The sequence below is a fragment of the Dama dama genome, chromosome 23 (genome assembly GCF_033118175.1).
Source record: "Dama dama isolate Ldn47 chromosome 23, ASM3311817v1, whole genome shotgun sequence".
NCBI lineage: Eukaryota > Metazoa > Chordata > Mammalia > Artiodactyla > Cervidae > Dama > Dama dama.
In genome coordinates, this window is record NC_083703.1 from 21,922,712 (window position 1) to 21,945,984 (window position 23,273).

The 23,273-nt window shown below is 35.3% G+C and overlaps 1 protein-coding gene across 3 annotated transcripts in view; it reads left to right on the plus strand.

Moving 5' to 3' along the window:
- The window catches only part of MALRD1 (MAM and LDL receptor class A domain containing 1), a 522,662-nt gene that overhangs the window by 85,035 nt on the left and 414,354 nt on the right, over window positions 1-23,273 (plus strand). For all 3 annotated transcript variants that reach the window (XM_061126168.1, XM_061126170.1, XM_061126169.1), the window contains exons 14-15: window positions 3,827-3,947; window positions 6,169-6,267. In XM_061126168.1, coding sequence (XP_060982151.1) covers window positions 3,827-3,947; window positions 6,169-6,267 — 220 coding nt within the window. The remainder of the gene's footprint in view (window positions 1-3,826; window positions 3,948-6,168; window positions 6,268-23,273) is intronic.

The following is a 23,273-nucleotide window of genomic DNA, read 5'->3' on the forward strand; positions in this document are numbered from 1 at the left end:
ATACACAGTCACACACATATGTGATGTGTTTTTATTGAATACATTAATATTATTTAGATACATTATTAAATCTTTCAAACAAGTAGAAAGTACACAGAGAGGCAAACACCCATGTACTTAAACTTCAGAATGAATTAATATGAACATTTTCATTTGCTTGTATTGTTGATATGTTTGTTTCTAAAAACACAGCTTTTGTCCTCTTGGTACCCTTTTCTACTCCATTTCTTATCCTCTACAAGAAACAAAAATGCTAAAATTCTGTTGTTTTTAACCTGATTTTTCTAAGTGTATTTTCAAAGTTACAGAAATATGCATGAGGAGTCTAGCTAGATGTAGTTCTACTTCATTCTTTGGTCGACAGCAAATAGAAAAGATATTATACCTACAAAGAGTCAATCTAGCTCTTACATATTCCAATATTTAAGGTTTATCTTCTTGGAAACAGACTCCTTTGGCACTTTAAATTTAGTGGACTGAAGTATTTAAGGGTGACCTTCGTCATTGCCTGACCATCAGTTTAATTCAGCTAAGCATATATTTGTCCAGTTATCTAATCCAAACACTGGAAAGGAGAAAGACATGGACTGTGTGACCTGTCTGTTCTCTTGTAGCCATGACATTCAGATTCAATGTGGTCCTTTTATGTCTTTTGTACACATCGCAACAGAATGTAAATTGCTCTGATTTCTTTAGGAAATCAGTGCCTGGGTTAGGTTTCAGTCTTCTGGTAGAAATGGATTTGGCTTACTGTTTGTTTTGCAAGAACAGCAAATTAGCATTTTAATATTCTCTCCATTGTCTTTGCAGTTTTTATTGGAAGAACGTAAGTCACATAGTTCACATTAATAGTATTTTTTTTTCTGATCTGTTTTAACTGTTCCTACTCATTTTAAATATTCAGCTTTTTACACAAATATATTCACTTAATTTGCAATTTGTTTCCTAACTCTTCTTCTTAATTTCATATCTAGAGGTGATACTTTTTCTGAATACTGTTTATTGATTTCAGGTTGATCTGCTGTCTTTGAGTTTGCTACTAAAGCATAATTGTGTCACATTTAGATTTTATTTTAAAATGACCCTTTTGTGGAATTTTCTATAATAATTCATACCATTTTCACTCTTGATCAGTGTTGATGGTGTAAATCAATAACAATTTCCTGATGTTATTTGAGGATTCAGTGAAGGGTAAGATTTATAATGCAAAGTAAAAGCTGGTCCGGTCTCTGTAATGTTGCTATGTCCTTGGCCTTCTTAGTCCAGGACTTCATTAAATCTTGTTTTGCCAGGTAGCTCTATCCTCCAGCATCTCTGAAGACCAGTTACCTCTTATTTCTGGTAGTGATGATGTTCAGCATAATCATCCATGGCTCAGGTCACACATTTTTCTTACTCAAATGTGACCTTCAACCAATAACTTCAGTTCTCTAAGCTCTGTTTCCTTTGCTTTAAAATGTGGATGAAAATAGCACTGTCTTCACAGGGTTAAAATAAGTGAATGTATTTTAACTTATTTAGCTTACTCCAAGCCTGGCATGTAAAAAAAAAAAAAAAAGCATCCAAGCTCTTTAGTAAAAGTCTGCTGTTGATCTTATTTTTAACACCACCATCATTGTTTAAAAATTACTGTTGTCCAGTTTTTCTTTATTTTTTCTTACCGTATTCCCATAGTCTCCATTTCCTCTTAGATTAATATTCATTCTCATTATCCTTTGTTTAAAACAAGATATCAAAGAACTAAAATTTAAATATGCTAGTTGAATATTTCTCTGGAAAGCCTTCTCTCAGTTTTGCAGATGTGAAAAGTAATCACTTGACTGTAAACAATATCTACCATTGCCGTGCTTCCTGAAAGCAAAAACAAGAAATGATTCTGCTCACTCAGGGAATAATATAATATAATTGACTAAAACAAAACTCAGCAAGATCCTAAAAAATAGTTTTAGAAGGAAAGATATCTACATATAATTAGAAATTTTAGCTCTCAAGTTACCTTCAGAATCTTCTTAAAATTAGGTTTTTCTCTCTGCCTTTTTGCATGGTTGAAGCATCTCTTCTGAGCAACCTCTGGCTCATGCACTGATTATTAACTGATACTGTAGTTCTCAGGAGGAACTGCCTTCAATGATGAATTGAAAGATCAGCTTGGTTTAAAGCAAGTAATACAAAATAGAAACAGTGAAGATGATTTTGGCATAATCAGGTGATATTATTTACAGATATGAGATATATATTTTTAGAGGAATTTTAACATTTTTCTCTACTTAAAATTGGAGGATTTTAATTAATCCAGATCAAATTGTAACTGTTCATCACATAGTCTTGCATTTAATTATATAGAGGAAAGCAGGCAAAGGTATAGATGACCTGAAACTGAAGTTTAGTATTAGTGAAGTTGCTCAGTTGTGTCCGACTCTTTGCGACCCCGTGGACTGTTGCCTACCAGACTCCTCCATCCATGGGACTTTCCAGGCAAGAGTACTGGAGTGGGTTGCCATTTCCTTCTCCCTCTCTACTAAAACTTTTTTCCAAATTCTGTCTCACATTCTTGGCAGAAGTAATGAAGTGCTTTTCTTTGATTCTCTTAGAATCTTATGCATGTTTCTTATATAGCACTTATGGTATAGTTTATGTCAATGTGTCTTACCAAGTTAATTTTAAGATCTTTGAGCTCAGAGATCCTCCCTGATAACATGGAGATGCACTTTCTAGCCACTTGCTAGCCTGGACTAGTGGTCCTGCTATGTGTTGTTAAGACTCTGCACATATTTTTTTTCTTTCTTTCTTTCTTCTTCTTTTTTTTTTTTTTTTTTTTTTTTAAAGATTGTGGAATAACAATATAATGTGAGTGATTGATAAGAAAGAAAACAAATTATATTAGTCATTGTTTAGAAAGTTAGAATAAATTAAACTTAAGTAGATGCTTCTAAGTGCTTTAGCATATGAATGTTATTAACCACTGTGTTTTTTTGCCTCACTAAGTAGGTTTCCATATATGTATGTATAATCTATATAAGTTTTTAAATATTCTGATATGTAAATGAATCATTGCCTCCAGCAGACACATTATAAATTAACTCATATCTCAATTAAATTGAGTTGTAAACCACGCAGTTGATTACCCCAAAGAGCTCATTTTAAATGCTTATAACTCTTAATGGCTCCACTGGGAAGGCCGCCCTTCAGTTGTGATGAATGTTGCAACTTCTAATTGAAACAAGGTTACCTAGGATATTAAGGTTGCATAAGGTGCTGTCAAAGCAGTTATGACTTTATAAATTCCTAATTTGAATTTTCTGATCAAAACAATTTTCTAAAATTAGGTTGGAAGATTGGGACATATGCAAATGAACTTCTCTACACAAAGAAATATGATTGTAATACATTTACCTTTGTTAAAAAATGATTAAGGAAGATAGTTTAGGGGGTACAAGCAAGGTTTATTCAACGCTTCAAGAAACAATCTCTAATTTGGAGATATGTAAAATGGGGTGGAAGGCAAGAAGCTTTATAGGGTAAAGAATAAAAAATGAGGAAGAGATAAAACAGAAAATATTCAGTTGGTTGAGGCCTTATAGTCAACCTTGTTTGGGTTGAGAAGGAATAAGGAAATATAGAGTCCAGAATTGGCTTGAAGTTTGGGTACTGACTGACTGAATGTACTGTGTTTCTGGTCAAGAGGAGCATATAAAGGCATGAAAATTACTTAAGTTTTGATTTGCTGCCATGGCACCCAGGGCAGGAATGGCTCCATCTTGGGCCTAGAAATTTAAAAAAAAAGTTTATAGTATATTTCTAATAATTTATATTTCTATAATTTTAGTTAATTTTGGAAGCTACAGTTTTATCATCAAATGCTACTGTTGCTCTAGATGACATCAGTGTATCCCAGGAATGTGAAATTTCATATAAGACACTTCCAGGTACTAGTGTGCAAAGCAAAGGTAAGTTTTTTCTTTTTTTTCTTATGGTTGTTGCAATTTTGAACATTGAAATGGTTTTCTTTGATATCAAAATATAAAAATATATGTATACATTTTAAGTTTTTGATATGGACCATTTAAAAAATCTTTCTTGAAGTTGTCACAATATTTTTCTGTTTTGGTTTTTGGCCACAAGGCATGTGGGATCTTAGCTTCCTGACCAGGGATGAAACCCTCACCCCCTGCATGGGAAGGCAAAGTCTTAACCACTAGACCACCAGAAAAGTTCCTCAAAATATAAAATATATTAGAATCCTTCATTAATATAGTTCACTAATACCAGGATGTGGATTATGTCACATGTCCATGAAAACTAAAACATTTTTTTTAAAAAAAAAATTAAAAATTCGGTCTATCCCAGTCTAGGCCTGAGGCTATCCTCTAATAACATTGTATACTTGTGGCTAAAATTGTCACATACAGATTATTTAATTATAATAGTTATGAAAGAATTTTAAATATTTTGCATGTTTTAAAATACCTCTCTAAAAATCAATTGTATTTTAATTTTGTTTGATACTTCAAGTGAATGTGTAATTAAATTCATGTTTCAGAATCACTCAGGAGTTCAAAAAAAGTATTGCTTAGAAAAGTGACTTAAGGCCAAAGAAGAATTTCAAACTTGACCCTAAAATTATGTGTTTAAATTCAAAAGAATCTTTTCAAGAAACAGATGCAGTCTGACTAATTCTTTGACTACATATTTTGTAGAGAATTTCAATTGAGAGAAACGTATACTGTCATAAAAATGGATCCCAAATAATAGGATAGGCATTTTTGAAAACCTCTCCGTAATATATGGGCTTCCCTGGTGGCTCAGTGATGAAGAATTCACCCTCCAATGCAGGAGACTCAGGTTTGATCCCTGGGTGGGGAAGATCCCCTAGAGAAGGAAATGGCAATCCACTCCAGTGTTCCTGTCCGAGGAATCCCATGGGCAGAGGAGCCTGGGGGTCTATAGCCCATGGGGTCTTTGTGAGAGTCCATTGAAACAGGTATACATTGTGCCTGCAGTTACTTTGTTATTTTAACCCTGGTTGATGTTTCTCTCTGACCACCCCTTTCCTCAGGTCTCACTTAAGAAACAAAAATGAATATTAAAAATGTTTCTGAAAATTGTCATACTTCATTTTATTAATCTCTTTACATGAAAAATAATTGCATGTGGATATCAGGCATGTCATACATTCTGAAGTTATGTTTTCTTACATGACATATTTAGTGAGAGAAGTTAAATTCTTAAAAGGAGCTAAATGCATTAATTAAGGATGATATAGGAGAAACTATTTTAAATTGAGATCTGAGTTAAAGAACTTTTCACTAAGGATCTTTTATTAAAGGCATCTTTCACTGTGGAGGCTGTATATTCTATGTCCTAACTGTATTGTGTTAACATGCTTTTACATTATTCAGAATGTGTGTCCTGAATTTACAATAAACCATTCTAAGCTGTGTGTAGTGTGTGTGGCGGGTGGGGGTGGGGTTTTGATAGACATTACAGAATGCAAAGCAGCAGATTTAATGATTAATGAGTTTTGGAGGGTTAACCAGAATTACCTTATTTCTGATAATTAATTAAACATTTTCCTTCTCCTAATTAAATGCTGCATCACCAGAATTGGAATCGTAGGAAGGTGATAGAGTTGACATTGAGGGCGGTGTATTTGGAAGCAGAAGTGGTTAAAGGTTTTAAATTATCAGTAAAATTAACCTTAGTAGAAGTCTCTGAGAATACTTGATCTCACTTACAGAGAATTCTCTTCATAAATTAACTCAAAACTCATTAATGTGTGCTTCAATTGGCACACCAGCTCACTTGGTTAGGGCATAATTCTCATTAGGCCAAACTTACATGAATTATTCCTGAAAGACTAAAGATATTACACAAAGGAAAAAACTTTCTTACCATTTGTACAAATTTATCCAGTAGGCAATCATAAGATCTCCTTCATGGACTTTAGTATTTCCACCGAGCAGGAGTTTAGGGATGGGAGGAGAAGGGGACTTGTCAAGTCCTACTTATGGTGAATTATGTTATATTTATGGCCAGAGATTTATTGAGACCCTATGCTTGCCATGTTTAAGCTCATTTAAAAACTAGTGTTCATGAAACAATTACACATTCCATCTATTTGTTGGAAGAGAAAAAGATGTTTTATTTTCTCCATCTCTTCATTTGAAGCTGGACTTGTGCCACATGAGGATGCAGGCTGGACTTCATCCAGGAGGGTGTATGATTTCACATCTGACTGTCCAGATGGAGCAGAGGAAGCTAACTGTGGTGAGTGAGAGTCTAGACTCACTCGACTAAGATCTGTGGGTACATATTTACTCTCTGAATGTTAAGTGCATGCTACTTAATTAATGAAGAATGTTTCTTTTTTTGTTATTAATATTTCAAAAATATTTTTATCAAGGTGTGATTAATGTATAACATTATATTGGTTTCAGACATACAACATAATGCTCTGATATTTGAATATAATGCAAAACAACCATGAAAATAAGTCTAGTTATATCACCATACGTAGCTATAAAATTTTTCTTGTAATGAGAACTTTTATTTAAAAAAAATATTTATTTCACTGTACTGGATCTTAATTGTAGCATATGGGATCTTCGTTGCCCTTAACTTTAAAAATTTACTCGCTTAACAACTTTCAAAAACACAATATAATATTATTGCTTATTATTACCATGCTATACATTATTACATCCTCATGACTTATTTATAAGTTTGTACCCTTTGATCCCCAGTTCCCTGCCTCTGGCCATTACCAATCTGTTCCCTGAAATAGGACCTTGGGTTTTTGTTGTCTGTCTGTTTTCTAGATTCCAAATGAAATCATATGGCATTTGTCTTTCTCTGTTAGACTTATTTCACTTAGCCTAATGCCCTCAAGGTCTATCTGTGTTATCACAAATGACAAGATTCCTTTCTATTTTATGGCTGAATATTATTGCACTGTCTATGTACCACATTTTCTTCATTATTGTAGTAATGCTGCAGTGAACATGGGGCACATATATCTTATTGAGTTAGTGTTTTTGTTTTCTTCAGATAAATTCAGGGTACCATCTGAATGTCCTACACTTTTAACTCAGTTCTGACACTATCTACCCAGAGATGCCATTAAGTTCTACAGGTTAAGACTCAGTCCTACAAGACTGCCTCCCTTCTTCTGCGATACTTTGGATGATGGTCTCAAGTCCAGGTTGTTATTAATTGGCTGGCTCTAAATCAGGTTCCTTGGACTCCCTCCTTGGATTTGATTAATTTGCTAGGGCAGAGAAACATTCTACTTACTAAATAACCTGTTTATTATAAAAGGATCTAACTCAGCAACAGTTTGATGGAAGAGATACAATGTGGGGGAAAGGATGAGGAGCTTCTGTGTCCTCTCCAGGTGCCTCTCAGCACCTCCACATGTTCACCAACCTAGAAGCTCTCCAGACTCCATCCTTTTCAGTTATTATGGAGGCTTCATTACATAGATATTAACATGATTGATTAAATCATTGGCCACCAATTCAACCTCCAGCCTATCTCCTCTCCTTAGTGGTCAGGGGTAGGACTGGAAGTTCCAACCTCTAATCACCTATTTGGCTTCATTGGCAACCACCCTCCACCCTTAGGTTCACTCCAAAGTTGCCTAATTAACATGAGAAAACACAACTTTGTTATTCTCCATACTTAGGAATCCTTAGTGGCCAAGCGGTAAAGAATACACCTGCATTGCAGGAACCTCAGGAGATGCAGGTTTGATCCCTGGGTTGGGAAGATCCCTTGGAGAAGAGAATGGCAACCCACTCCAGTATTCTTGCCTGGAGAATCCCATGGACAGAGGAGCCTGGTGGGCTGCAGTCCACAGGGTCACAAAGGGTTGGACAGGACTGAAGCGACTTAGCATGCATGCGTGCACACTTAGGAAATTCCAAGGATTTTAGGAACTCTGAACCAGAAACAGGGATGAACCTTTTGGATGTAATCCTGCTTGTGTATATTTGCTTTTGTTGACTCAGCTTCTGGTGTCAAATTGGAAAAACGTTGCAAAGACTTTTGTCATGGAGCTTCTTTCCTGTGTTGTCTTCTAGAACTTTTATGGTTTCAGGACTTATGTTGAAGTTTGTAATCTATTTGAGTTAATTTTTGTGTATGGTATAAAGAGAGTGGCCCACTTTGGTTTTATTTTTATGAGACTGTCCATTGTTCCCAGCACCATTTATTGAAGAGACTATCTTTTCCCCATTGTTTATTTTTACCTTCTTTAATGAACATTAATTATCTATGGGTGGGTTTACTTTTGGGCTCTCTAGTCTGTTCCATTGATTTGTGTTTGTTTTAATGTATGGCAATAACATAGTTTTAATTATGATACCTTTGTAATATAATTCGAAATCAGGGTGTGAGATGCCTCTGTCTTTGTTCTTTCTTGTTTCTCAAGATTGCTTTGGGTATTTGGTGTCTCTTGTGGTTCCATAAAAATTTTAGGATAGTTTGTTCTATTTTTTTTGAAAAATACTCCTGAAACTTTGTTAGGGATTGCATTAAATCTGTAGATTGCCTCATGGGGAGGGGGTTTGGGGGGGGGGTAGCATGGACATTATAGCAATATTAATTCTTACAATTCATTGAGCATAGAAAATTGTTCCATTTATTTGTGTCATCACCCATTTCTTTCATTAATGTTTTATATATTTTAGGGTCCAGATTTTTCATCCCCTTGGTTAAATTGATTCCTAAATACTTTGTGGTGTCTTTTTTTTTTTTTTTGGTGCAATTTTAAGTGTCAATCTTTTCTTAATTTATCTCTCATAGTTCATTATTGATATATAGAAAGGCAATAGATTTTTGTATATTGTTAATGTATCCTGCAGCTTTACCAATTTGTTGATTGGTTCTAACAGATTTTTGGGGAATCTTTTATATTCATGTCATCTGTAGATAGTTTTATTTTTTGTTTCTGATTTTGATGCTCTTTATTTTTCTTGGTAGATATTGTGACTAGGTCTTCCAATACTGTTAAATAAAGATGGTAAGTGTAGGCCTCTTTGTCCTGTACTTGATCTTAGAGGGAAAATGTTCAGCTTTCATCGTAGATTATGATGTTGATTGTGGGCTTGTCATATATGGCTTTTACTATGTTGAGCTACATCCTCTTAATACCCATTTTGTTGAGAGTTTTTATCATAAATGGATGTTGATTTTTGTCAGGTGCTTTTTCTGCATCTATGGAGATGATCATTTGATTTTTATCCTTCATTTTGTTCACATGATGTATCACATTTGCTTCATTTTGTTACATGGTGTGTTACATTTGTAAATACTGAGGCATCACTGCATTCCTGAAATGAATCCTTCTTTATCCTAGTGTTTGATCCTTTTAAGGTGCTCTTGAATTTGGTTCGCTAATATTTTTATTGAGGTGTTTGATGAAGATCTTTGTTCATCAGGAATATTGGCCCCCCTTTTTTTCCTTGTGGCATCCTTTTCTGATTTTGGTATCTGGGTAATGTTGGCCTGAAGGTGTATTTGGAAGTGTTCTTCCATTTGGAGGAATTTGCTGGGATGCTGTAGGCTAGATTTGGTTAACAGCTTAGTAGTCAAGAAAGAAATTATCCACCGAGATACCTGCAAAACTCACTGAAGGGTGACTTATCCACACTGTCTTATAAGGCTGGTGGTCATGGTTTAAGAACAAAAACAAGAAAAAAGTACCCTGGAACCAAAAAGGGAAGTTCTTTATTCTGTCATTCTTTGTGGCATTCTTTGCTCTTTACTAAGAAAGCCAACCATTGTATGAGCTATTGAAAAGAGAAATGTTTGCACAGTCCAGCTCCGTTATCTCAAAGCAGAGCAAAGAGGGTAGATTTGGAGCTGGGACACAATGTGATTATAATTGGCACATATTCCTAATGTGGTGTAGTTTGTAATTGGTGGAAGGCCATCTTACATCTGGGTAATCTGTTCCCAGAACACATTCTTAACCACACATTTTGCAACCTTTCTGTCCTTTCAAGTTCATCATTAAATTGATAATGATAGTTTCCAGAAATGAAAAGTTGCTTCCTTGGTCAGTTTGAGCAATAGGAAATTTGAAGCCAGTGAAAGAATTTACTTTTGGAGGAGAAATCATGCTCTCAGGCCCCTAGGATGTCAAATGGTATCTTAGGAATTCTGTCTAAAAGTTTTAAAACATTAATATCCTTAAACAAAAAAAGAAAAGAATGAAACCTTAATCTTTTCCCTTTAGAAATTATTTTATCACATTACATTTCATAAATCAGAAATGCACTAAATTTCTTTCCATTCCATTTGTGTGTTTCAAGGATTTAAAAGACTTATAGACACAAAAAGAGGATAGGGATCTTTATTTGGCATTGGATCCATGATTATAGTGAATTGAGTTAAAAAATAAGCAAATGAACTTCAGTTCTCTAAAATCTTTGTCTTTTATTTCTTTGCTTGTCCAACCCCCCGCCCCCAGCCCCCGCAAGGCTGATTTTATCGTGATGAATCTGTTTTGTCATACAAATGCTAATTCTTCAACCCATTTTTATGAATTCATACATTAAAGATTCCAGCAGTGAGTTGAGATGAAGTAAAGGCACAGTAAAGAATCTGGAGTAAAAGCAGGCATCTTTTGTCTTCTTTGCAGCAAAAAAGAGAAGTAAGCACAGTGATTTTAGGCTGAGAGTTTAACAGTGAACTTACTTGTCAGTTTTCCCATAGAAAGCTTAATTGCTTAAAAAAAAAAAAAAAAAAAAAAGATTTTCTGTAAGGAGGAAAAGACGATACCACACTCAGGATTTCTACACATAAAAATAAATTCTCTGTAAAAGGAACATTGCTCCTCTAGGGTTTCAAATATTAATATCTTAATGCAATTTATTCTAATTTTCATAACTATCTTGGACCTAATTTGAGTTGTCTTCTTTATAATAAGAATGATTATGACTTACCTCAAAAGAGTTGTTGAAATTACTATGATTTAGGTGTTCTGTGTCTCTAAAATATCTTTGAACTTTTTAGGAAAAATTACCAAATGTAATTTTTAACCAATTTTGGTAAAAGACATAGTTTATCAAGATAGATGAGAAAGCCTGTATTTTTTTAAACAACTCTTTGTGTTTTAAAGGTATTATAATATTCCCAAACATCATTTTCTAAGCACTTGTTATGTACTTCTGTCTAAAAACTGATTAGTAGAAAATGCATATGCTTTTTTCTGAAAATAGATCTACGCAATTTCTCGTTTTCTGCTTTTCTCTCTGTTCACAGGAAAAAACACATACATCAGTACTTGGTTTGAATTCAATAAAGTCTAAGCCAAAGCAGGTTGAGCAGAAAAGGAAAGAGTGATTTATTATTTTTCTGATTTGACTTTTCAAACTTAAATACTGGCTGTTTATTTTTCCCAAACTACTATGTCTGCTAAATATAAAAATGTATGTATTAAACACTGGCATTTCTACAGCTGATAGTAAGGTAGAGGCTAAGTGATTTTATGTGTTGATGCTTTGGAGGCCATCTCCATGTATTTTTACTAATGTTTTACCTTCCAATGGGCTTCCCTGATGGCTCAGATGGTAAAGAATCCACCTGAATGCAGGAGACCCAGGTTTGATCCCTGGGTTGGGAAGGTCGCCAGGAGAAGGGAATGGCTACTCACTCCAGTATTCTTGCCCAGAGAACTCCATGGACAGAGGAACCTGATGGGCTACAGTCCATGAGGTCTCAAAGAGTTGGACATGACTGAGGGACTAACATTTTGATTCACTTCGCTTTACCTTCCAATAGTAATTTTTGCATTCTGCAGTGAGACAAATTCCTTTCGTGACACAACAGCATTGTGAGAAAGCTTGAATTTTCCATATCTGTTTCTTTTTCTATTTGTTGAGAATGTGTGTATGTTTGTGTCTGTCTGTGTGAGAGAGATCTAATGACAGCTCTGTTTTTACTGCTTATATTCTAAAAAAAAAATGTTTTTTGAGAAGGTATTTTTTGGTGAGATTGAACATATATAAACTTAATTATAGAATTAAAGGCTTCCTAAAATGCACTTTTCTGTATAACCACAAATTGCTTTTTATTTTAATGAAAGATGGGAAAATAAGCTATTTCCTATTTTCTATCTAATGCTGTTTTCTATAGACCCGACTGCCAGGGGAAAAGAGGGTCTCCAAATAAAACTAAATTTGCTAATTATTTAGCATCTTGCTTAAATGTATATCAATCTACACATTTTTTTAGAAAGAAGGCTATCTTGCTATGTTTTTTTTCTTACTGAACTGGGTTCTCTTTCTCTTCATATTGTCCTCCACGATTTAGACACTGTTTTCCTGTCCAAAAAAAATAAATAAAATCTCCCTAGACAGAGGTAACTGTAAAAGACTAGAATGGAAAGTTGTTTCTTGTGAAGGCTCATCATTTCTGTGACATAAAACTAAGAAATTGAGAAAAAATCCATTCATTCTCATTTGTGGGGCCATTGATCACTGAGGGAAAAAAAACTATTTCTGTAAACAAGTAAAATCTGGTAAATGACCCATGATGATTTGATCAGTCTTTGCTGTGGATAATTATGCTGTTAGACTAGAGAAATTCAAGACAGTAGAGATAATAAAATAGGTAATGCAGTAGACAGTAAATTTTCTCAGTTGAAAATTCTATTGAGAATATGAATCTATGTCTTTCTTTAATAGGAAAGTCTTTTTCTATGATTATTTAAGATTAAATTTCAATAAATTACATTATTAAGAGTATCTATGGAAAGATTTTGTGTGCGTTATTGCATTGAGCTCAGTTCAGTTTAGTTGCTCAGTCATGTCTGACTTTTGCAACCCCATAGACTGCAGCATGCCAGGTTTCCCTGTCCATTACCAACTCCTGGAGCTTGCTCAAACTCACATCAAGTTGGTGATGCCATCCAACTGTCTAATCCTCTGTTCTCCTCCTCCAGTCTTCAATCTTTCCTAGCATCAGGGTCTTTTCCAATCAGTCAGTTCTTCACATCAGGTGGTCAAAGTATTGGAACTTCAGCATCAGCCCTTCCAATGAATATTCAGGACTGATTTCCTTTAGGATGGACTGTTTGGATCTCCTTGCTATCCAAGGCACTCTCAAGTCTTCTCCAGCACCATGGTTCAAAAGCATCAATTCTTCAGTGCTCAGCTTTCTTTATGGTCCAACTCTCACATCCATACATGACTACTGGAAAAACCATACCTTTGACTATGCGGACCTTTGTCAGCAAAGTAATGTCTCTGTTTTTTAATATGTTGTCCAGGTTTGTCACAGCTTTTCCTCCAAGAAGCAAGCATCTTTTAATTTCATGGCTGCAGTCACCATCTGCAGTGATTTTGGATCCCAAGAAAATAAAGTCTATCACTGTTTCCATTGTTTCCCCATCTATTTGCCATGAAATGATGGGACCAGATGTCATGATCTTAGCTTATTGAATGCTGAGTTTTAGGCTAGCTTTTTCACTCTCTTCTTTCACTTTGATCAAGAGGCACTTGGATTTTATTTTTCAGCATGATCATTTTTCTTCTTCACTCTGAAAATTATAAGCTAGAAGTATAAGTGGAATTATTTTTGCTTGTATACCCCAACTACTTCAGTCCTTCTCTTTAGTTTCACACCTACTACAGCTGTCCATTTAGTTTCTATTTTCAGGTTAGTGATGGTTGCGAGGAGAAATATAAGGGGATTTAATCATCCTCTCCTGTTGAACACTAGATTTGCTTAGCAGTCCCTGTCTCCTTGCCTTGAAGAACTTTACCACTGTAGATAGTGAAGTTATCATTTTCTTCCGGGGTTGATAGAAACCCCTTTCTTTGGGGTGTAGACTTAAACATAGATTTAAAGATGGTATGATAATAATATACATTCTGTTACACACTTGTCATGCACTTATTTTGTTCCTGACATTGTTTAAAATGAATTTATATGTGTAAACAATTTATAGCTAAGAAAAATAAAGCACACAGAATGAATGTCACGGCTCTTCCTATGGTCGTGGTCATGCAGTTAGTTCAGTAGAGATAGAGGTGGGAGTGAAAAATGAATCTTGGGATTGATTTTCATTTCACCTACTGAGTCTTCAGGGTGCTTAAATTTGTAAAGTTCTCAAAGAATGTAAACCTTTTCACCCCCATGGGCATTTATAAGAGAGGCATTAAAATAGGTTGGTATTTCCAGTGACTGTATTTTAAGACTGTTTGAGCATTTCCAACACTTTGTTAGGTTTGTATGGTAGACACAGAAAGGAGTTTTTACTCTAGGGAAAAGCAATCTAGTGAGAAAATCTAGACATGTGTGCATAAAAGAAGTCATGATAATCTATTGCCAGTCAAACCTGGTTAATAATAATAATAAACAGTGGTTGTACTTAATATCTGCTAAAAGAAATGTGTGTAGAATATGTAGAGATATTAATATATTTGCTCTGCTGTGAGTAGCACACAGAATTCAACAACACATTAAAATGGTCATAACACCATGACCATGTTGGCTTTGTCACAGACATGCAAGCATTCTTAAATATATGCAAATCAACCAATGTGATACACCATATTAACAAATTGAAATATAAAAACCATATGATAATCTCAATAGATGCAGAAAAAGCTTTCAACAGAATTCAACACCCATTTATGATTAAAAAAGTCTTCAAAAAATGCACCTCAAAGGAACCTACCTCAACATAATAAAGGCCATATATGATAAACCCACAGCAAACATTATTCTCAATGGTGAAAAACTGAAAGCATTCCCTGTAAGATCAGGAACAAGACAAGGGTTCCCACTCTCACTACTATTATTCAACATAGTTTTGGAAGTCCTAGCTGTGGCAATCAGAGAAGAGAAAGAAATAAAAGGAATCCATACTGGAAAAGAAGTAAAACTCTCATTGTTTGCAGATGACACGATATTATACATACAAAACCCTAAAGATATCTTCAGAAAATTACTAGAGCTAATCATTGAATTTACAAAGTGGCAGGATACAGAATGACTACACAGAAATCACTTGTATTCCTATATCCTAACAATGAAATATCAGAAAGAGAAATCAAGGAATCAATCCCATTTACCATTGTAATAAAAAGAATAAAATACCAAGGAATAAACCTATCTAAGGATAGAAAAGAGCTGTGTACAGAGAACTATAAGACACTCATGAAAGAAATCAAAGATGACATAAACAGATGGAAAGATATTCCATGTTCCTGGGTTAGGAAGAATCAATATTGTGAAAACAACTATACTACCAAATGCAATCTATAGATTCAATGCAATCCTTACCAAATTACCAATGGAATTTTTCACAGAACTAGAACAAAAAATCTCACAATTAATATGGAAACACAAAAGATTCTGAATAGCCAAAGCAATCTTGAGAAAGAAGAATGGAGCTGGAGGAATCAACTTTTATGACTTCAGACTATACTACAAGGCTATAGTCATCAAGAGAGGATGCTACTGACACAAAAACAGAAACAAAGACCAATGGAACAAGATAGAAAGCCAAGAGATAGACCCATGCATCTCTGGATACCCTAATTTTGACAAAGGAGGTAAGAATATACAATGAAGCATAGATAGTCTCTTTAGGAAGTGCTGCTGGGAAAACTGGACAGCTACTGGTAAAAGAATAAAATTAGAACACTTTGTAACACCATGCACAAAGATAAACTCAAAATGGATTAAAGATGTAAATATAAGACCAGAAACTATAAAACTCAGAGGAAAACATGGGCAGAACACTCTATGAGGTGAATCACAACGAGATCCTCTATGACCCACCTCCTACAGTAATGAAAATAAAAGCATAAATAAACAAGTGAGACCTAATAAAAACTTTTGCACAGCAAAGGAAATTATAAGTAAGGTGATAAGACAACCCTCTGAATGGGAAAAACTAATAACAAATAAAACAACTGACAAAGGATTAACTTCAAGACTATATTAGCAGCTCATACAAATGGGTACCAGAAAAACAGCCCAATAAAAAAGTGGGCAAGAGACCTAAACAGACATTTCTCCAAAGAAGACATACAGATGGCTAATAAACACTTGAAAAGATAATCAATATCACTCATTATTAGCAAAATGCAAATCAAAACTACAGTGAGATATCACCTCATACCAGTCAGAATGGCCATCAAAAAATCTACAAACAATAAATGCGGGAGAGGGTTTGGAGAAAAGGGAACCCTTTTGAACTGTTGGTGGGAATGCAAATTGATACAGCCACTATGGAGAAGAATATGGGGATTCTGACCAGAATCTAGAATGGCCTCTAGAAAGATGGTACTGATGAACCTATTTGCAGAGCAGCAATGGAGACACAAACATTGATAACAGACTTATGGACACAGCTGGTGGTGGGGAGGAAGGAGAGGGTGGGAGGTATGGGGAGAATAACATGGAAACATACATTACCATATATAAAATAGATAGCCAATGGGAATTTGCTGTTTGACTCAGGGAACTCAAACCAGGGCTCCGTAACAACATAGAGGGGTAGATGGGGAGGGAGGTGGGAGAGATGTTCAAGTGGGAGGGCACATGGGTAAATCTATGGCTGATTCATGTTGATGTTTGTTGGTTCATATTGTGTTGGTAGAAACCAACACAATACTGTAAAGCAATTATCCTTCAATTAAAAATAAAGTTACAAAATAGATGAAAGTATACATAAAAATGTAACTAATAGAAAAAGCTGGTTTTTCTCCATAGACAATAAGGGTGGACTAGGATAGATGAATCAGATTCTAAAATGAGAAGATTGTGGGAAAGGTTTAATGAAAAGTTTGAGAATAAACACTTCTTGACTTCAGTTGAAAATTCCGTACAGCGCAGGTGAAGTTCGCTGGAAGCACAGTTTGCGTTGGTGTAATCAAATTGTTGATAAAAGTAGAGCGAGGCAAGTTGGCTGGAAAAGTTTTTACCTGGGGCATTAATGTTGTAATATTGGGCTAGAGGAGTGGGTACTTTGGGAGAGTACCTGAAAAGAGTGGATAATAGTAGGAAGCAGATGTCATTTAACACTTGCTGTCCTTGGGGTTAGTTCATGCAGTCAATAAGTATTTATCAAGCACTGTACTTGATTCAACAGCTGTTTACAGGGTGAACAAGACACATGTAGTTCCTACCTTCTTAGGGATTACAGTGTAGTGGGGAGACCTATATTACACTAATATAGCCATGATTCTAATTCTGATGAGGATTATGTAAGAGTTACAGAGTGAAAGTTAATAGATTAACTCTTTGATTAGCCCTAGTCTTAAGATACCAGTTTTTCTTAGTATACTAGCCTTTTTTAAAAATTAAAATAAAAAATTTTAGAGCAATTTTAAGTTCACAGCACAACTGAGAAGGTACAGAGAGTCTCTATAGAACCCCTACCCCCAATACATGCATGACCCCTGCCATTATCAGCATCACCCACCAGGATGGGATATTTCTTACAGTTGATGAACTTATACTGACACATCATAATCATTCAAAGTCCATAGTATACCTCATGGTTCACTCTTGGTGTTGTGCATTCTATGGGTTTGGACAAATATATAAATACATATATCCATCATTATAGTATCATGCAAAATATTTGCACTGCCCTAAAAAATCCTCTGTGCTCTGCTGTTCCATCTCTTACCTGTTCCCAACTACGAGCAAACACTGATCTGTTCATTGTTTCCATAGTGTTTATTGCCTTCGCTGTAAGGTCAGGTAGTTGGGATCATATGCTTTATAGCCATTTCAGATTGGCTTCTTTTATCTAGTAATACTCATTTAAGGTTTTTTCGTGGCTTTCAAGTGCATTACTTTTTTGTGCTGATTAATAGTCCATTGTTCAATATTCCATATGAAGAAAGCAGCTGTAAACATCTATGTGCAGGATTTTGTGTGGACATGCATTTTTGGTTCCTTTTTGGGTAAATACCAAGGAACATGATCACTGGATTATATGTAAGATTGTGTTTAATTTTCTAAGAAACTGACAAACTGTCTTCCAAAGTGGCTATACCATTTCACATACTCACCAGCAATGAATGCGAGTTCCTGTTGCTCCACAGTCTCACCAGCATTTGTTGTCATCAGTCCAGATTTTGACCATTGTAATATGTGTATGGTGGTATCTCAGTGTTGTTTTAGTTTGCATTTCCTTGATGATGTACAAACATGCAGCATCTTTTCATATGCTCATTTGCCAGCTGTGTATCTTCTTTGGTGGGGTGTCTTCAAGTCTTTGGACTATTTTTTAATCAGATAGTTTATTTTCTTATTGTTGAGTGTTAAGATTTTTTAAATTTTGGACGAGAGTCCTTTATCAGCTGTGTCTTTAAGTATTTTCTCCCAGTCTGTGGTTTGTCTTCTCATTCTTTTCATGACATTGTTTTTTTCAATTTTAATTGAAGTACAGTTGACTTACAGTATTATATTAGTTTCAGGTATACAACATATAAGTCTATATTTTATAGATTATGCACCATAAAAAGTTATAATATTACCAATTATATATTCCCTGTGCTGTATGTTACATCCCTGTGACTTATAAGTCAAACACAGAAAGAAAATACTGTATGTTGACATTGTCTTTTGCGAGCAGAAAATTTTAATTTTAATGAAGTCTAGTTTATTAATTATTTCTTTCATAGCTTATGCTTTGGTGTTGTACCTAAAAAGTCATTTAAATTTTCTTCTAAGTTATCTTCTAGGAGTTTTATAGTTTTACATTTTGCATTTAGGATTGTGATCCATTTGAAGTTAATTTTTGTGAATGGTATAAGGTCTATGTCTAGTCTTCCCTGCATTGGAAGGTGAAGTCTTAAACCACTGGACTGCCGGGGGCGTCCCTGAATTTTGGTAGAATGGAAAGTGGGTGTCTTATGTAATACTTACCAGTTTTTATCCGGAATCACAGGATGTAGAGTGAGTAACACAGAGAAGTAAGATTGAAGGAGGAGATCACTATTGTCTATGGTTTGGATAGTTCTGACGTTAACAGGGCAGTGAGTTGAAGAAATAATTATTGAATAATTTTATTGACATAATAAAGTAATTGAAACTTTGATATTGGATAGAATTTACTGGGGAGAGAATATAGGCTAAGAGCCAGTGTTTTTAACTGAAATTCTGGCATGGTGACACCACTTGAGGTTTTCCATTCCAGATGAAGTATGATATTTAATTACATCTCCTTTGAGAGGCAATTAAATATAATTATAAGTAAGATAAACAAAAGGGTCAATTAGAACCTAAAGAGAGACACACAATTAGGGAACTCTGACAAAGGAGAAACCTAGTTAAAAAAAAAAATTAGGAGTAATGTTTTAGGAGTGGATGGACTAAGTGGGCTTGTATTAGGGGGTCCCATCTAAGTATGTCTAACTCAGTAATAGAATCAAGAACATGGGGGAAAATAAGAAATGAGAGAGAAGTTATTTCTGGAAAAAGGAAAGTCACCACTGATGCTTTTAACAAGTGCATTTTGAGTGCCTGCTCTATGCCAGACATATAGATCCCACAGTCAGTAAAACAAACAGATATCCCTCTCTTCTTGGAACTTGCTTCCAAGTAGGGGAGAGACTGAGACTATGATAAATGAGCAGAGTGAATATATCAATAAGTGAGCAGAGTGCATACTATTTTAGAAGGGGTGTATGTTATAAGAAATAGAGTGGTGTAAGGCAATCAGGTAATAGTGGAGGGGAGGACTTTGCAATTTTAAATAGGATTGTCATAGAAGCTCTCAAGGACAAGGTGGTTTAAAGCAGACCTAAGGGAAGGGAAATAAACTGAGAATATCTCAGAGAAAAGATTTTCAGGCAGAAAGCAAGAACAAAGGGATTGAGACAGGAGGCTACCTGGTGAGTTTGAGCAATAGCAAGTGATCTCTTTGGCTGGAAGAGAGTGATTATAAGAAAAAAGGACTTCCCTGGGGGCTTGGGTAAAGAATCTGCCTGCCAGTGCAAGAGACACAAGTTCAGTCCCTGATCAGGGAAGATTCCACATTCCTTGAAGCATCTAAGACTGTGCACCAGAACTGTTGAACTTGTGCTCTAGACCCTGGCAGCTGCAACTACTGAGCCCATGGGCCCCGACTACTGAAGCCTGGGTACCCTTGAGCCCATTCTCTGCAACGAGAGAAGCCACCTCAATGAGAAGCCCTCACACCACAACTAGAGAGCAGACCCCACTTGGCATAGCTAGAGAAAAGTCCACGCAGCAGTGGACACTGATCACAGCCAAAAATAAATAAATAAATAAAATTCTAAAAAAAAGAAAATAAAGGCTTTCCTTTAACAAAAGATAAAAATAATAGGAAATGAGGCCAGAGAAATAAGCAAATGATCTGAAGCTGTGCTTCTCAACCTTGATTACATTTGAGAAGTATTGAAAGAAAGAAATTGAAAGTTAGTCACTCAGTCGTGTCCAACTCTTTGCGACCCTATGGACGGTAGCCCACCAGGCTCCTCTGTCCATGGGATTCTCTAAGCAAGAATGTTAGAGTGAGTTGCCATTTCCTCCTCCAGGGGATCTTCCCTACCCAGGGAATGGTCTCACCAGCATTGCAAGTAGTTTCTTTACCCTCTGGGCCACCAGGAAGGTCCTGAGAAGTATAGAGTTGGCCAAAAGTTCCTTTGGGTTTTTCCATAACATCTCATGGAAAAACCTGAATGAACTTTTTGCCCATTCCAACACCTAGAGAGCTTCTAAAGTTCTAGATGCCATGGCCAATTAACACTGCAGTCACTAGAGGTGCAACCCAGGCATTAGCAATTTTAAAGCTCCCTATGTGATTTTTAATATGCAGCCAAGTTTGAATGCCATTCAGTTAAGACCTTACAGGGTCATTTTAAGGTCACCAGCTTTAAATGAGTAAGATGGGGAACCACTGCGGCACTTTGCAGAGAGGCTTTCCAAGAACTGACTTAATAGAATCACTATGCTTGCTATTTTGAGAACAGACAGGAAGGTACTAATGCCATCCATCAGAGAATACCAGTTCAGTTCAGTTGCTAAGTCGTGTCCAACTCTTTGTGACCCCATAGACTGCAGCACTCCAGGCTTCGCTGTCCATCACCAACTCCCGGAGTTTACTCAAACTCATGTCCATTGAGTCGGTGATGCCATCCAACCATCTCATCTTCTGTCGTCCCCTTCTCCTCTTGCCTTCAATCTTTCCCAGCATCAGGGTCTTTTCCAATAAGTCAGTTTTTCGCATCAAGTGGCCAAAGTATTGGAGTTTCAGCTTCAGCATCAGCCCTTCCAATGAATATTCAGGACTGCTTCCTTTAGGATGGACTGGTTTGATCTTGCAGTCCAAGGGACTCTCACGAGTCTCCTCCAACACTACAGTTCAAAAGCATCAATTCTTTGGCGCTCAGCTTTCTTCACAGTCCAACTCTCATGTCCATACATGACTAAAGGAAAAACCATTAGAGAATACCAGTTCAATCCCTGTAACAAAGCTGTGTTGATTGAACAAGGAAAATGGTTTACTGTGGGGACCTGTGGGGCATTTTAGCAAGAGTTTTAGGAGGAACTTGTTATTGGATTTAGGCTTGTGTTGTATAATTTGTGGGAGGGTTTAAGGAAGTAGGAATTCCCTCTGGAGAGATCAACAACTAAAAATACAAATCTAGTGAAAGGCAAGGGTAAAATTCCACCTTGGCTTATCATATAAAGCTCGTGCTGTATCTGTGGCAGAACAAGTATATAGCAAATTTCTGAAACACCATTTTAAAAATCAAAACTTAACATTTTTGCTCAAAAGACAATGAGTTCCATTATAAAGAAAATATTCTGTGTTAGTTTTCAGTTTAAAAGGAAAAGCACACTTCAATTTCTTCTCTTCACATTTCTTCAGTTAATCATATATATACATATAAGAAGACTCTATCCATACTTCTGTTTTCAGAACCATTGATATTTTTCAAGAAAACCATTTTAGTAAGAGAATAAAGCTTTGAGATGGCACTTTTAAACAATTTAATTTTATTACTATCTTTAGACTGTTGTGTCTATGGGTATTTTTAATGGATATGTTTTCTTTTTCATTTTAGTTTACTACTGAAATTTTCAGTCATTTGTGAATAACATTCTTAACTCTCTTTAAAACTTGAATAAGGTTAACTGAACCTTAGGATAGCCATGTCTTAGACTAGCTCCATCTTAAGTAATAATTCAAGATCACAAGGCGTTACCAGAAATATAAACAAAGGGAACTCCCTACCTTTTGTTGAGTAAGAGCAAAGATTCTGCTTCATCACATTTCTATGGAAAAATGTCTAATGTGCTGCTTCCATAGAGCAAGAATAAGTCACGCACAGACATGTAATAAACTCATTATGTTCATCTCCCTAACCTGAACTTATGAGAAACAACTTTTGAGATGATAATCACATTGAATGAATACTCTAGTAGTATAAATGACAGAAAATATAATTCTTAAAAGGGCTTGCTATTTTTTACCCCAAGAATAGGCAGAAATGAATGATGGCTTTTTTTAAAAGGGTTAACTTTTTTTTCTATCCTATTTGATTTTTATGTGTATCTTCTTTATATAGGTATTTTATTTCTTTCCCCAGACTAACCTAATGATTTCAGATATTTTGTATTTCTTGAGAAGAGCCCAACTATCTGTGGAGCTAATAAGCTCAGGTTATTTCATTAACATTTATAGGGTTTTTTCATTTACCCAAGATATCCTATTCCTCAGTCACTTCTGAGTCACTTATATTATTATTTTGTCCATTTTAAGATGCAAGGCAAGTCCAGTTTTATTAATAGTCTCCTATCAGTATCACGTCTTAATGATGTGTTTTTATTACATGATTTCCTAGGCTTACCTTGCAAGTTATTTTATTCCTACGTCCTGTTTCCTTGTTAAAATGATATTATTGATTATTTGGTGGAATAATCTTGACCTTTCAGAATCCCCTGTGGGACTTACAGCATTTCTAAGGATTTCTCATCCTTATGGATAAATGAATTAGTAACTCCAGGAGCTTGAACTTTAGGACAAACCTCAAATCGAAAAACATATTGACATTAATAATTTACTGATTTTAAAAGAATACCAAAGTGCTGAAATTTAGAGTTTTCTGGTATTTCCGTATTTCCTTCTTCTTTTCCTTTCCTAAACAAAAATAAAAGACTATTTATAACTAAGTTTGACCATATTTCCATTTCTTAGTATCCTGTGAATGTATTTATTTATTTATTTGTTTTTATTTATTTTTAAATTTTTAATAAATTTATTTAAT